Source organism: Gouania willdenowi, chromosome 5 (genome assembly GCF_900634775.1).
Source record: "Gouania willdenowi chromosome 5, fGouWil2.1, whole genome shotgun sequence".
Classification (NCBI taxonomy): Eukaryota; Metazoa; Chordata; class Actinopteri; order Blenniiformes; family Gobiesocidae; genus Gouania; species Gouania willdenowi.
The window spans coordinates 28,937,410-28,953,366 of NC_041048.1; the positions used below are offsets into that span (position 1 = coordinate 28,937,410).

At 39.5% G+C, this 15,957-nt stretch overlaps 1 protein-coding gene across 1 annotated transcript in view; it reads right to left on the minus strand.

Moving 5' to 3' along the window:
• The window catches only part of wdr1 (WD repeat domain 1), a 33,112-nt gene that overhangs the window by 10,121 nt on the left and 7,034 nt on the right, over window positions 1–15,957 (minus strand). The window contains exons 2-8 of the mRNA XM_028446605.1: window positions 10,796–10,917; window positions 8,927–9,017; window positions 8,678–8,825; window positions 7,545–7,725; window positions 2,010–2,087; window positions 1,799–1,879; window positions 1,462–1,695 (exon numbers count right to left, since the gene is read on the minus strand). Of these exons, the coding sequence (XP_028302406.1) occupies window positions 1,462–1,695; window positions 1,799–1,879; window positions 2,010–2,087; window positions 7,545–7,725; window positions 8,678–8,825; window positions 8,927–9,017; window positions 10,796–10,917 (935 nt within the window). The remainder of the gene's footprint in view (window positions 1–1,461; window positions 1,696–1,798; window positions 1,880–2,009; window positions 2,088–7,544; window positions 7,726–8,677; window positions 8,826–8,926; window positions 9,018–10,795; window positions 10,918–15,957) is intronic.

Below are 15,957 nucleotides of genomic sequence, written 5' to 3' on the forward strand. Positions count from 1 at the left end.
GTGCCATGAGCACTGATTTGAATGACAAAACCAAAAATCCAAACATTTTACAAAAAGCATATTTCCAATACTACCTCACTGTTTTTGCACTATTCCGTGCATTTTGAGTGCTAAATTTTGTGAAGTAAAGCTCAAGTTTGTTACAAATTAGGCATTATTACGACAGTACTGATTAAAAAAGAAAAAAAAACTGAAAAGCCAAATTTGCTGGTTGAAACACAGCGCAGGGGCCGAAATCACAGCGTTGGGGGCCTCCACGCTCAACTGCACGTGATTACTTGCTAATCCTAGCCACTAGAGCGTCAACCGCTCTGTTTAAAGCAGTGCTTTCAAAGTGTGTGGCACACCCCCCAGGAGTGGAATGAAGACATGACAGGAGGATATTTTCAATTTAATTCTAATCTTCTTAAAATCCAAATGGTATGATAAAACAAGTTGATTTTAATAGAAAATAGATTCCAGCGATCATTAATGCTCTTAATAGGGTTGGGCATGGAGCATCGATTGGTCCAGGGACTTTCCAATTCTCCCGGAATCGTTCAAATCTTCCCATTTCGATTCCTACTTTCGATACCCAGTCCATTGAACGAAAGAAGAAGCCGCCAAACACCAACAAAGATAAATTTCACCCTTTCCTCACAGACAGATTTGGCCTCCGCCACGCCCCTTGGGCAGTAGGCCTCCCCCGCCAAGTGACATCTCACGGCCTGCTCCAAGTCGGCAGGTAGACTGGGTGAAATAATTTCCCCCTGATGTGATCATCAAGGTATATTATCATCATTATTATTATTAACCATGAACAGTGTGCAGCGGAACCATTTCTGATTTTACACAGTACCTGGTGCTACTCTGGACTGAGTTGTACAGTTCCTTTTTGTTTGGTATTCTGCACCAGGTTAGCATCAGTGGGAGCACAGTAACATGTTCAAGTACCTGCAGCATCAGACACTCAGGATATGAAAATGTGTTTAAAAAAATAAATAAAGCTCTTGTGAAATGTTTTATACACTAGTTGAAAACCACCCTGTGAGAAAAGCTCATAAAAACTTCAAAGGAATAAAATTAATGTAGAGGTTCAGACTATTTCATCCAGAAACTCCTCTTGTTAGCTAGCTCATTTTAACTTTTTGACCCTGCCTCTTAAAATAATCGGAATTTGTAATCGGAACTGGAATCGTTCAAATTCAAACAATGGTCAACCCTAGCTCTTAAACTGTAAAATAGTCATTTTTTAAAAAAAGCTAATGATATGAATATCATGCATAATAATGCATTTTGTTAGGCACAGTATATCTTCTAATCTGTACGTTTAAAAGATTTTAGGTCAGATTTGTGAAAACAGTGGAGGATCCATTTAAGAACTTCTAAATATAACATGAATTTGACCCTAAAGTCATTTCTGAATTAATAACCAACCCAAAATAAATTGCAATGTCCAGCTTTAAACCTTGTGAGTCTGACCTTGATAACGCGTATGAGCCGATCAGGTTTGTTCTTGTCCAGATAGTTGATATACCCGGACAAGGAGATGCTGACGAGATGATCTTTCTGCCACAAGCAGCCCAGTTGCTGGTCTGTCACATCAGTACCCATGTCAAAGGTGGTGACACTTGTACCTGTGCCCACGTCCCACAGCTTTACTGTCTTGTCCCCTGAGGCAGAGATCAGCTGGGCGCTGTCAGGGCTCCAACTGACCTGTAAGTTGTTGGGCACAAGTCATCTGACTTAAGACTGTCTAAACTTTACAGGAAATCCAAATAGAAACTGAGCAGATATTCTACTTTAAAGGTGTACTTACAGCATAGATTCCTCCTTTGTGAGCCTTCTCACCACCCAGTGAACCAATGCGCTCACCAGTTTTGCCATCAAAAACAAGGATCTATGGAGCACATAAGTACAGAAGACCAAAATTTAGATTTTATCTAATGAAAATTATATGATAAATGTGATATTATCCTATGATATTCCCATTCCTATAACCTGCCCACATATCACATTCCAAAATGTACCTGGCCATCAGCACCAGCTGTAACAAAGTGATTGCCATCAGGAGAGAAACGAACACAGTTGACAAACTGGTTGTGTTCCTGTGAAAATCAGAAAGGTGTAGACAGTTATTGTTCAGTGATAACACTGCATTAAAAATGACTACAATTTATTATGTTCAGAAGTTTTACTTTCTTACATACACTTGTAGAGACAGTATAGAGTGCAAAAAAATAATTTGCAATTTCAATGCATTTAGCCCATCCCGAAGGAGCAGTGGGCAGCAACAGAGCAGACACACAGACCCATAGCAAATTTGAGCCTACAACCCCCTGGTTAGAAGTCTGCTTTTTTTTAACCATTAGGCTGGCTCTTTATATGCAATACATAGTAATTGACTTTGCGTATAACAGTTTGACAGATTTAGATCATTTTATTTTTTTTAATGGGATTGATCAATTCAAAATGAGGAACACATACTGCAATCTTTAAGGTAGAAACTAAGCCCTTATCATTGTTTCTTTATCAAGGCTAAACAAATTCCTTCTTTAAAAGAGGCTTAAAAAGAAACCGGATTCTCAACTATCAGGGAACTTATTGTGTTCGCGGGCTCCAGGCAAAATGTGTGAAATCAAAAAATACAATAACGTCTTCCCGATAACACAAATAAATGATGCATGGACATTTGGAGGACTCTGGAGCCTAAACATGATTACGAACGCAAAAGCCTGAATGGCTTGACAAGATTTTACAAGTTAGAATGGACTTCTTTCACTTTAAAGTTTTGCATAAACAAATGTAAAATAGTAACTAGAGAAGCTCAAATGTTAATTATTTTTGATACAGAAAGCTAAGACGTTTGCCTCCATCTTAAGCTCCAAAATGACGCTAGTGACGTCATTACATAACGCTACATGCAGTGTAATACCCGCACTTGCCACACCACCACAGAGTAGCGTCAAAGTTTTGTTCCAGCAGTATAGAAGCAGGACGTGCAGTGAGAGAGCATAAATACGGATGGATAGTTTGCAATAATGTGTGCATGTATAAGAGATTGAAAGATAGTGTGTGGTCGCTGTGAGTAAATATGAGGACATTTTGGCATTTTACTCTTCATGTATGCTACCTATTTTAACCATATATATATATACACACACGTTTGTTTTCATTTACATTCACAAAGCTAAACTTGGAGTGAAACAATACATCAAAAACAAACAGCATCAAGCTTTTTGTCTTAGCTGACCCAAGTAGTTATATTTGCTTCGAACAATTGCACTAGCAAAAGCAAAACAGTCAGTGGGATGGGGCTTTCATTTGATTGCATCACTAGTAAAAAAGGAATGCCTGGGGTCTGGGCGATATGCCCTAAAAATGTATCACAATATACAGTAAGTGTTTCAATTCAGTCGATATCAATTATCGATTATTGATCGATTTATTAAAAATAAGTGAATGAGTGAAGTCAGATTATTCTGTAACTTTTCAGTGTTGGTGTTTTATTAATAAGGAAAATATTCCTTATAAACCATCTGCCTTCTCACTTTAATTGCTCAAATCTTGTTTTTATACATGTTCTTTTTCTCTTTATATATAAACTATGATCATAAAAAATATTAAAAGCAAAAGTCAACAGACAAATGAAATGACTAATATTTGGGTGAAGAACCCATTATTATTAAAAACCCATGGACATTCAGTAAAACACTAATTTCTCACAGCACTGACAGCAGAGCCACTTTTATCCTGGTTGCTAACCTTCTTTGCAGCATGTTAGCTGTAGAGGCTAAATGACCATGGAACTTGTCCTGGATAAACTTGACCGGCTTTCGTTCAACCGACTTGGGGATTAGTTTATCCAGGATAGCCGATTTTTCCAGGCTTTATCCCCTAACCTGGTTTTGTGCCATACCCCCAGGAGACGGCCAATGCTAGTCTCGTGAACTTTTACTGAGGTTAGAAAACTAAAATAAAGCTATGAAATTAAGATAAAGAGGTGTCAGAATTGATTAATCTTTAATCCTCCAATTTGATTAAAACTGAAAAGGATTCCAGGAAGAGTAGCCACAGTTAAAGTGATCTAACCTGCAATTAACCTGCGCACTCAGCTCAGCACCTTTTATCGGCTGACTACTCTGTTCAATATTTTGGTCTTAGTTTTTCTTACAGACACATAAAAAAAAAAAGAAGGGACAAACTAAAGCTGCAAGACATTGTCTTGGTACTTTTGTTTGTTTTAGTCATTTGTCTTTAAAATGTATACCCTTGCCTTGACATTTATGTTTTGTGAGCAGTTCTCAGGGCTCGTCAAGATAAAGGAATAAACATTGTTTTTTGCTAAACCTCATGTCATGCTTGAACTACATCTGGAGGGTGCTACAATATACACTACCTGTCAAAAGTTTTCGAACACCACACTTTTTCCAGTTTTTTTACTGAAAATTATTCAGTTTATTGTGTCATTGCACTCTGAAATGAAAGCATACAACAAATAAGCAATTTGAGTTGAAAAAGATAATGGAATCCATTAACGATACTGTTCACCTGATGCTTATGAGGGTCTGGTACCACAGTGTGTTCCAACACTGCATTTTTGCAGACAGTAAGTAACCAAGAAAAGTTAGAACACCTGTAGGAATTAGTAGGACCAGCTTTCAAGGCTGATTGAACCATCATTGCTGCAGAACAGCTTTAAATTGTTAACCCACTTTGTGTAACCAAACCTTTTTTTTTAACCTCTGGTTGTTCAGTACTTACCTTTCTACCATTTCAAGCTATTCATTGACTTCCACGACTTGAATTGCAATAAATAACTGGAAAAATTAGGGTGTCCTGAAACTTTTGACCGGTAGTGTTTATATTTATACAGTTAGTTCCGACCAAGTGATTTGATTGGATGACAGACATTCCAAGAGTGCTGATAAAGGGCGGCAGCCAAACAGCTATCGAAATACCATTTATTACTGTCACTTCTTGGGTCACACACACGACATTCACATTGCAGCACTACTTGATTTTTGAATCATGACAGAGGGGCATGGCTGAATTTGAACCGTAAATCCCATCCCCCACTCTGATAATCCCTCCCAGTCTCCTCCTCTCATGCAAGAGCACAAAATCATGCACGAGAGCTGAACATGCAGTACCGGTAAAAATGTAGCCACGCAAAAGGATGCACATAAAATATAGGAAACTGGAACATTAGATTACCTGTCTAGAAGGAACAAAACCACTTGCGTGTCCAAAATTAGTCCAAGACTGAAAACAAGTTCACACCGTGCACGCGCTTCACTATATATCGCGGCAGCCAATGAGAAGGCTCCTTCGTGGGCTCTGCTCACCACTCCTTTCTCTAAATCCTGTGATTGGAGCTCGAGGGGGTGACCGCCAAGATGTTGTCTTCTGGGTTTTTTTATTAACTAAAATACTTAATTATAAGGCACAGCCAGCACGCAGATGCACGATTTTCTCAGAAATGATTGCTTTTACGATATACAGTACTATATGACGCTAATCTTTTTTTTTTTAACAAAAGAAAATAAATTAAGTATCCCTGCTTTAAAGCACAATTGAGATTTTTCTTTAAAAACTCAGATTTGCTTGTGTGTGATCGTTCATATTTATATATTAATTGCGTCTTCAATCAGTTTGGAGTAAGAACAGAATGCAAGCCTGAAGTAGTTTTTAAGAAGGTAAATATGGAGGCCTCCAATGTAGGACTGTGTATCGTACTGAGAAAGTTTCTTTCCAACAGAAGTCAGCAATACATAACTTTAAGGAGACTGAAAAAAGAAGAGAGCAAGGATTATCGCTCTAGCAGTTAGCTGTGTGATAACATCTGTAGAACAGACTGTTTGGATGCCGAGTCGGTGTTAACAGTGGTGGGATAGGGATGTTAACGGCGTCAATGATCCAGAGTCCATTAAAACCAGAATTGTGTTGCTCAGACTGTCTGTAACAGATCGAAATACAGGTCGCATATGGGCTGTGATTATCTACAGCAGGCCTTCGGCCTTGTGTCTACGACTGAATCACACCAGTGCTGACTCCCTCTTGTGTGATTGCGTAAATATATATATTGTAGCACCCTCCAGTAGTAGTGTGCTACACATATACTGTAGTTTAAGCATGACATGAGGTTTAGCGAAGAACAGTTTATTTCTCATCTTGACTAGCCCTGAGAGCTGGTCACATAACGTAACAAATGTATATATACACATGACAAATGTATATATACATTTTAGATTTTAAACAATATCATTGTTGAGAAATATTTTGTTCAGGTTTCTATATTCAGTATTGTTTTGGTTGGCAGTAATTAAACTGGAAAAATATCTCTCCACTAAATTAAAAATGATCATATCTCAAAAAGTAAAATGGGTAAAGTGTTCAGAAAAGTTTTGTTAATTGTTTTATGTTTGGCCTCAAAGCATTTTGTTTATTTACTAAATATGAGAAAAAAAAAAAACATTTTCCAATTTTTGTATTCATAACACAATTTTAACATCCTACCATTAATGGTTATTCTAAATGTATACCCTTCTGGCTTAGATTGTAAGGATTCTGGGGATAAAACGTACTTGAAGATACTCCAATTAATGACATTAGAATGAGCAAACATACTAATTTAGGTTCCGGTGAACCCTTACCATTGCAGTCCTCAGGTCTGAAAAGTATTAGTTTTAAACTTTTTCATTTGGCTTAAACCCCTTAGTGAATGCAGTCCTACTTTGAGTCACATATGTTAAAACATTTAAAAAAAAAAAAAAAATGTCTGTCATTTTTCCTGAGGAGCAGTGGGCAGGCACAGTGTAGCACCCAGTGAGCAGTTAGGGTTAAGGGACTTGCTTAACATTCCATAATAGCTCCGTTTCAATTACCCTTGGAAATGCACTAATTCTAAATAGCGCAATAAAACACCTGAATTTAAAAAAAAAAAAAAAAAAAAAAAACACTCAAATATCAATAAAAAGTTTATACGCTTTCATGAGGAGGTATTTCAGAATTTTTGATATTGAGATGCATCCCAAAAGCGCTATGGAAACACTTTCCGCAATTATACGTCACAGAATGTGACGTACCTGGTCACATGACCACTTCTCTCCGAATAAACATGACGCGATACGTGTAGACAGAAGAGAAGACCAGGACATTTCGTAGCATACTTAAAAAATTTATATTGCCACATTAAACGTAAACCAGCAAAGAAATACGGAGTGTTAGGAGGTTTGGAGCATTCGTCTTTCTGCGGCGAAGTCTCACGGGAGTTACGAGGCACCTATTGAAAACAACCTTCAATGGAAACAAGTTCAAAGCGCAATTATACTGCGTCGACATTTAGAAATATCACTTTTATTTTGTGAAAATCTGTAATGGAAATCCAGCTACTGATGGCCCAGGTGAGAATCGAACCAGTGACCCTCCGATTACAAGAATGCTTCCCTAAGTATGATTCCCACAATGCTCATCTCATTGTTAAAGTCAGTGTAAGAAACATAGGGAAGTCAGCATCTACTTGACTCAAACAGTGAATGCACCAGGATTTAGCTTTTACTGACCTTTATTGTGAACTTAAACTTGAAAGGAGGTCCCTCAAAAAAGCACCCACAAGTATCATCACTGGCAGTGGCGAGGCGGTAAGGACGCTGCTGCCTGATGTCAACGCTGTTGATCAATTTTGAATGACCAGAGACATCTCCAACTGAGGAACCAGTATCCCACAAGAAAACTGCTCCAAACCTACAGGAGAAGGTAAGCACACAGAGGGTTGGTCCAAGTTTGTTGGGCACAAATTTTCACTAGTTACTAAGTTTTAGTCTAAAATCTAAATACAGTAATGGTTTTCCTTCTCCAACTTCGTTGGGACCGTTGCCATATTAGGAGACCTGCATACTGTATTTGCCATAAAAAGAAATTTGTTTTTAAGCCTGAGTGTAAGCAGGAACCCTGGGCTGAAAAACGGAAATGCCTCATCAGATTCAACTGTGCAAAGCTGGTTAGTGCATTAAAAGCAGAACAATGTGAAGTCATCTGCGACCCTCTGTGCTTGAAACCACTGTTTTCCAACCTAACTGCTTCCAGCTCTCTCTTGGAAAAAAGATTCCTGGGACTTTACTGGTAAAATAACATTTTAAAAAAAAAAAAATGTGACATGTCTTAACCCTCTACATATATGCTCAGCCCAATGTCTTTAATTGTGTTCTACTTAAAACCACCAGTTTATTAAACTACTAGTTATTGCAACAGTACATCTATAGGATGTTACTATATGAACACCATTTTCTCCTTAGAGAAAAAAGTCAAATTAATTGGCAGACTCATTGGATTGTAAAACTGTGTGTAAAATGGACAATTGTGCATTAATTATTCAATCTTTACTACTTACATTTTTCAAAGAAAGGTAATGAGTGAACATTACTCAGGTAAACCTGCCAGTGAGCAAGGTGGGTTTAAAGACCAAATAATCAAAGTAACAGTCAGAAATGAACTATCATTTCAAACAAAGAAAGAAAAAGGCTCGAATCAAGTTTGCAATTTGTTCATTTTAGTAAGCCATACAGTACACTGACCAATGCCATCACATCAGAATGATACAAATGAATAAATAAATCACACATTTAACTAGGACATGCAGAATGAGTTCATGCGTTTATTTTTTTTGGTTTGGAAGACAAACAAAAAGCAAACATACTTCCCTCGGCCTTCTCCAACGACAGCCAGTCTCTTGCTGTCCTCCGTCCATGCGATGTCCTTGATTTTGCCCGAAAAAGGAGTATACTCATATTTGAGCAAGTGCTCCTTTTGGGTCGTGTCCCAGATCCGGATCTTTCCTGCGACATCTAAACAGTTTTAGAAAAAACATGTTTTATAAAAGCCCAAACCTTATTTTAAATTGTATTCAGTTTCACATTGTAAGTCCAATGTATCATGAATCTCCTACCTCCCGATGCAATGTAGAATCCACTTGGTGCATACTTGGCCACAGTAACTTGATGGCCATGCTCAGTGTAAATTTCTGCAATTGCAGGGTTCTTTTGGGAGAGGGGAAAATGACAAAAGAACAACCAAAACAAAGACCTAAGCATTTCCATCTCAAATAAAATTTGTATTACAAATTAGTTATATTTAAAAGAGTTCTGGTCTGCAAAAAGACCACAAAAAAGTGTGCTTATACACTGATAAAAGTAGTTATACAAGTTAATTTCCCTGTTGTTGGATTAATAAGTAAAAATAATCAAACCATAAACACTATGCAGACAGGCAAAGTGATGTTTTATGGCTATGATGTTTGTCCATGTCTCTACACGGTAGGATCTCTCGTCTCATAAATTAAGAAAAGTTAAAGTAAAGTAACAAGTAGTGATTGAAGTTACTTTTCAAATGCAATAAGTAGAGTAATCTTACTACAATTTCCAGAAGTATAGTAATGAGTAACTGAGTAAATGAGTAATTTTGCCGACAGTGATCCAAGCTTAGAAGACGCTCTAGTGCTCGAATGCACTAATATTGCCGCTCCGTTGAGACGTTGGCCCGTATCCAAACAAGTGGGTGCTGACCAGGGTGTTTGCTCACATCATGAAAACATGTGGATGCCAGAATCTTTTTATCAAGTCCATTTTCTTTATATTCAACCAAAATGTCAGGAAAACACCAATAATAATTTAATTAAAACGTATACTTAATTGTCAAGTATACATAATGTGTTCTCTGCATTTAACCCATCCCTGAGGAGCAGTGGTCAGCCCCAGTGTAGTGCCCCATATTTACCTTCACTTGCATGAAGGAAAGTATGTTGCAAAATGGGAGAGCTTGTAGAATGTGATGTGAGCTTGTGTATAAAAAATCCACATGTGAAATAAATGCAATGTCACAATGTCACAAAAAACATTTACATACTGATATTTACACAAATAAAATGACAGCTGCAAACTTGTAATCCAACATTTATTCACGTTTTTTTAATTACTTGCATTTCTACAAGCACAAATCAGTTTTACTACAGACGTCTTGCAAAATGTGTTGCAAAACTCACGCGAGAAAAGTAGTTTGTGTTTCAGTAGCAGCAGATTTGAGAAGTTGTAAAAAGAAAGTTGTGGATATAAATGATAATTTATGCAAGTATTTAAAAAAAGTGAATGAATGTTGGATTACAAATTGGCAGCTGTAAATGTATTTGTGTAAATATCAGTCCATACATTTTTTTCCCATCATTTGTGACATTAAATTTATTTCACGTGTGGATTTTTTATACACAAGCTCACATCACATTCTACAAGCTCTCCCATTTTGCAACATATTTACCTTAATATACTTGCTCAACATCCCAGAATGATGCCCCAATAGGTCATCACTACCAACTTTCTCAGTTGGTCACAACAGTAATACGACTGGGAAAGTTAGTGTAGAGCCCTGTGCCTATTGGCATGTAGGCCTATTGTCCAAACGTTAGTAGTTTGGTGCCTCACTAAATGGAAATGGCACACATTAGTTGGAGTGACCATTCTTTTCAGTGCAATTTGTTTACCTTTATTAACTACCAAGGTGATACTTTGATGTTCAATTTGTCATTTGTCTTGCAGTGTGCACACATTTCAGTCGTATTGCTTTGCAACTAATAATTTGGAATGCAGATGTTTTTCAGGTGATATTAAATACACACTGTTTTTAAAGGCGTTGTTTTGCTAATATTGTTTGTTTTGTGCTTAAAGTGTACTGTTTTAGAGAAACAGACAAGTCAATCAGGAAATGGTGTAATTGACAAGGAAAAAAAGTTTGTTAGCATCAATTTTGGAAACAATAAAAATATCACCTCAATGTTCCTGATGATGACCGACTTCCCGTTGGTGTAGAGGAAGTTGTTACCCTTCGGATCACCACCAATCACTTTTGCAACCCCTCTTTCCATTTGAGGGAGACTAGCAAATACTTGTCCTGCAAAGACATTTTTTTAGTCCAATTTTACCCAGAACACACTTCAAAACCCATTAAGCATAACATAAAACTTAATAGACTGGTAATACAAATAAGGCGTGGCTCTGAATGGACCTGAGGAACCATAGACCACGCTGAAGTTGATTTCATGTTGGATATTCACCTCCAACACCAACTGTGGTGGCTTCACTTAAATGCGTCCTGCCCGCTCTGTCATGGCTCCGCTATGAACTCATGTTGTTCGACCGTCAATTAATTACTGTCTGAGAAAAGCGTGGGTTTAACAAAAAATGTTTCAATTGATAAAATAATGCAAAAACAGCTCTAATAAATGGAGAAAGACTAAAAAGTTTTGTGAAGGTATATTTTATACAACATTTGAACTTCTATTGTATTTTATGACAATTGTTTTTTCATATTTTTCAAAACCTCTGAAGTCAAGTGACTTAACGTCAATCCAATTTATAATAGTAGTCTGTTTTCATGTTTTGAAAAATCATAATGTGGGAAAATGCTAGAAAATCCAGGATTTTTAATAGTAGTCCTAGTCCCAGGCTATCATGCACACCTTTTTGTTTCCCTGTTTCAATGTTTGAAATTTTTGAAAAATTATAATGTGAGAAAATGCTAGAAAATCCAGGATTTTTTCAATAGCTTTGAGGTCATGTGACCAAGTGACCTCATAGGGTGACCACCCTTGTCACCCCATGCGGTCACCAGGTGTTGGCTGTCGCGACTAGCTCCCACACAGTAGCACTAGCTAGCTTGTCCGTCTGCTGCACCGAGGGAGAAAATGGAGGAGAAATAAGGTTGTAACAAAACATGGATTTGTATTGAACCGTTTCGGTACAGGACGTTCGGTTCGGGTAAGGGGTTGTGCACGGGTGAGTTTCCAGAACGGAATTTGCATATGTTTACTTCCGCCTGCAGCCCGTGCATGTCATGGTAAACGCTAGCCAGAGCTGGAGGACCCTCCCATGTCACTAAAGTCTCCTGCTTTGGAATACTTTGGCTTCCAGGTGAATGACTGCAACGGAGAAAGACCAGTGAATAAAACAAGGTCAGTGTGCCGACATTGTTCAGCTGAGATCGGATATGTTTCTGGGAACACGACGAACATGCTAACTCACTTGAAACAGCACCACTCGAGTACGAATATCACTGCGACAAGAAAGAAAACATCCTCAGTGCAAATGCAGCTGATTGGCCAATGCTATAACAACTGCCATCGGAGTCTTTATAGCAGCGGATAAAAGCTGTTAAGCAGTGACAAGTTTTTTTTTTTTTTCTTAAATAATATTTTATGTGTTTTTTGTTTAAGAATATTATCATTACCAGGCAGCACTTTACAACAGTACAGTATTTTTTTTTTTTTAAACTTTCATATTCTGTATAATGTTAAATACATTGCTGGTTTACTCAAGTTTTGAATGAACAAGCAAATTTATGTTTTGCATTTGCATCTGTCAGCAGATCTGCACTTACTGCAGATAATGTGGACAAGTACATTTTTCTGGCCAAAAATATGAAGGTCTAAACCAAGGGCTACATGCTGGAACTGTGCTGTAGTCTTTGTTAAAAGCTGTGAGCTTATTTCTATAATATTTAATGTATTTTGTTTGAGAATATTATTATCAGGCAGCACTTTACAAATATTGTATTTTTTTAAAACTTCATTTTCATATTCTGTATAATGTTAAATACATTGTTGGTTTACTAAAGTTTCTAATAAACAAGCAAATTTATGTTTTGCATTTTGTTCTATACAGTACCAAAAATAAACCAAACCATGACCTCAAAACGAGGTACGTATTGAACCGTGATTTTTGCGTATCGTTACACCTCTAAGGAGAAAGCCCTACGCATTGGAGGACATGCACCAAGTCTGATCCAGGTGCCTTGGATTGGAACACATTCCCGGAACCTTCAACACTGCGTCGGCTTCACCATGAAGAGCCTCTGCAGACAGCTGGTGCATCAGGTGAGCCTTTCGGAGGAGGTAAAAATCCCTCCCCCAATCAATCAATCAATCTTTATTTGTATAGCGCCAAATCATAACCAATGGTATCTCAAGACACTTTACAGTAGAGCAGTCTTAAGGACGGACTCTTCATTTTATGGATACACACATATGCATATATACGTATATACATATACATATGTATCCCACACCCAACATGAATTCATCATGGCGGCAAGGAAAACCTTCTGTTAAGCAGCAGGAACCTTGTGTGGATCCCATTCCTATGATGAACAGCCATCCACGTTATGCTGTGTTGGGTGTGTGCAAAAGGCTTCCAGTTCTGCAATATTCCTAGGACATCTTGCATGCACAGCTCTTAAGATCTACCCACAGATTTTCGATAATGTTTAAGTCGGGAGACTGTGAAGGCCATTCCAAAACCTTCAGCTTGCGTTTCTTGAAGTAGTCCATGGTGGATTTGGAGGTATGTTTAGGATCATTATCCTGTTGTAGAAGCCATCCTCTTTTCAGCTTTAGCTTTTTTACAGATGCTGTGATATTTGCCTCCAGAATTTGCTGGTATTTAATTGAATCCATTCTTCCCTCCACCCGAGCAATGTTTCCTGTCCCACTGGCTGCAACACAACCCCAAAGCATGATGGATCCACCCCCATATTTAACAGTTGGCAAGGTGTTCTTTTCATGAAATGCTGCTCCTTTATTTCTCCAAACATACCTTTGCTTATTGTGGCCAAAGAGTTCTATTTTAACTTCATCAGTCCACAGCACTTGTTTCCAAAAGTCATCAGGCTTCTGTAGATGTTCTGTTGCATATTTTTGACGTATTTTATGATGAGATCGTAGATAAGGTTTTTTTCTACAGACTCTTCCATGAAGGTCTTGTTTGTGCAAGTATCGGCGCACAGTGGAAGGGTGCACCACCACTCCTGAGTCTGCTAAATCTTCCTGGAGGTCTTTTGAAGTCAAATGTGGGTTTTGGTTTACCTTTCTGACCAGACTACGAGCTGTTCTCTCCGAGAGTTTCCTTGGTCTTCCAGATCTCTTCTTGACCTCCACAGTTCCCCTCACCTGCCATCTCTTAAATATGCCTCGCACTGTGGAAACTGCAAGCTGAAAACGCTTTGCTATCTTCTCTTTTTCTGTCTTACACAGCTTCTTAGAGGAACCCATGGTTGCTGAGTGTTTGTACAAGGTTTGTGGAGTCGCCGTATTTAAGAGACCCTCAAATTGGCACCAACTGGCACTCCCTAATGACAATTGTTGACACATGCTTCAGGACCAATGAGCTGGTAGAGGTCTGAGCTTGTAAAAAGAATCTGACACTTTGAAACTCTCAGGGTGCCCCGACTTTTGCACATGCCAAAATTATGTTTTTCATTTTTGTAATTTTGTTCAATTCATAAAATAAAATGTAACTATGCATTAATGTTTCCTGACAATATTGTCTTTTTTTCACATATACCAGAGAGACAGTAAATATGAATATAACTTTTTAAATATATAAAATATGCTGTTTTTAAAGGGGTGCCCTGACTTTCGCACACAACTGCATACGTATATATGCATATGCGTGTATCCATAAAATGAAGAGTCTGTCCTTAAGACTGCTCTACTGTAAAGTGTCTTGAGATACCATTGGTTATGATTTGGCGCTACACAAATAAAAGATTGATTGATTGGGAACGATGACAACATTTTCTTCACCTCGGCTCGGGCTGATGAGCCCACGGCCTCTGCCACCTCCATGGAGGGGGTAAGCATCCCAGCCTCTCCTCTCCATGGCTCTGACATATTGGATGTCTGCAGACGTGTCGCTGCCCGAATGTCCATCCCGTGGTCCGCTGTTGTAGCCGAGGAGACCCGGTCCAAGGGGAAGCAGCTCCCCGCAGCCAGGGGTACAACAAAGCAGATGCTCCCCGTCTTCTCAGAGTTGTTGGATGAAGTTCTCCGACAAGAGTGCGGTCCCAAGTGCCTTGTCCATGGACTGCGAGGACGTCGAGGGCCTGGGCCTACTCTGTATGCCTGCAGTGATGTCACTGGTCACCACACACCTGCTCCCTAGGGTTCCTGTTGTTGCTCCTAAGAATCAGGCCCGTCTGAGCGCGCCTACAAGGCTTCGGCGCTCACCACCAAGGCGTTCAATGTCATGTCCCTGCTCACAGCCTACCAGGTAGAGCAGTGCAAGGACTATGGGTCAACTCAGGACCAAGCCTCCTGGGAAGAAATGTCAGTGGTCACAGACCTGGCCTCCAGCGCTGTGCAGTTCAGGCCACCGGGAGAGCAATGGGGGCCACAGTCCTCCTGGAACAGGCCCACTGGTTTGACCTGGCGAACTTGTCAGAAGCAGAGTAGGGGGGCATCCTGGACATGCCCGTTGTGCCAGAAGGAATCTTTGGCTCAGCACTGGCCTTCATGCAGAGGTGCTGCGAGGCCAAGAAAAGATGACAAAGCTTTTGAACCTCCTCAAGGAGCTCAGTCTAAAGGTCCTAAACCTTCAGCACCCTGGGCTGCCCAACCGTCAGGACACTGCTCCTACGGCTGGCCCAGAAAGCCCACTGTACCGGCTGCAGCCGCGCACTCCACCATGACCAAGAAAAAGAAGAGGACGGTCTCTCCTCCGGTGATGCGGCTGGTCATTCCCCGTTCACCAGCCCTACCTGTTCTGTGCTCCCTGGGGTCACCCACACCCCTACCTCCTCGCCACCACAGTCCGTCCCAATGGCTGCCAGGAGGGAAGGACTGTTTTCCACAGAAGTTCCAGCTGTTACCCCCCTAGATGTGAAAACAGCAGCAACAAGCACACACCCACATTCACACTGTTTTTCAATAAAAATGAAATGTGCCCCACTGACACACCCAGGCTGAAGGCAAAGGGCACAGCAAATAAAAAAAAAACAGGGGGGCGATTTCTGTTGTTTCTCCCATACTGTGTCAGAGCAGGTTTTACTCCAGGTATTGTCTGGTCCACAAACGGGAGGGGAGTCCGGGATTCGCCCTACCCTGGATGCTTACACATGCCTCCATGTTAGATGCTCTTAATGCTGACTGTACACGTC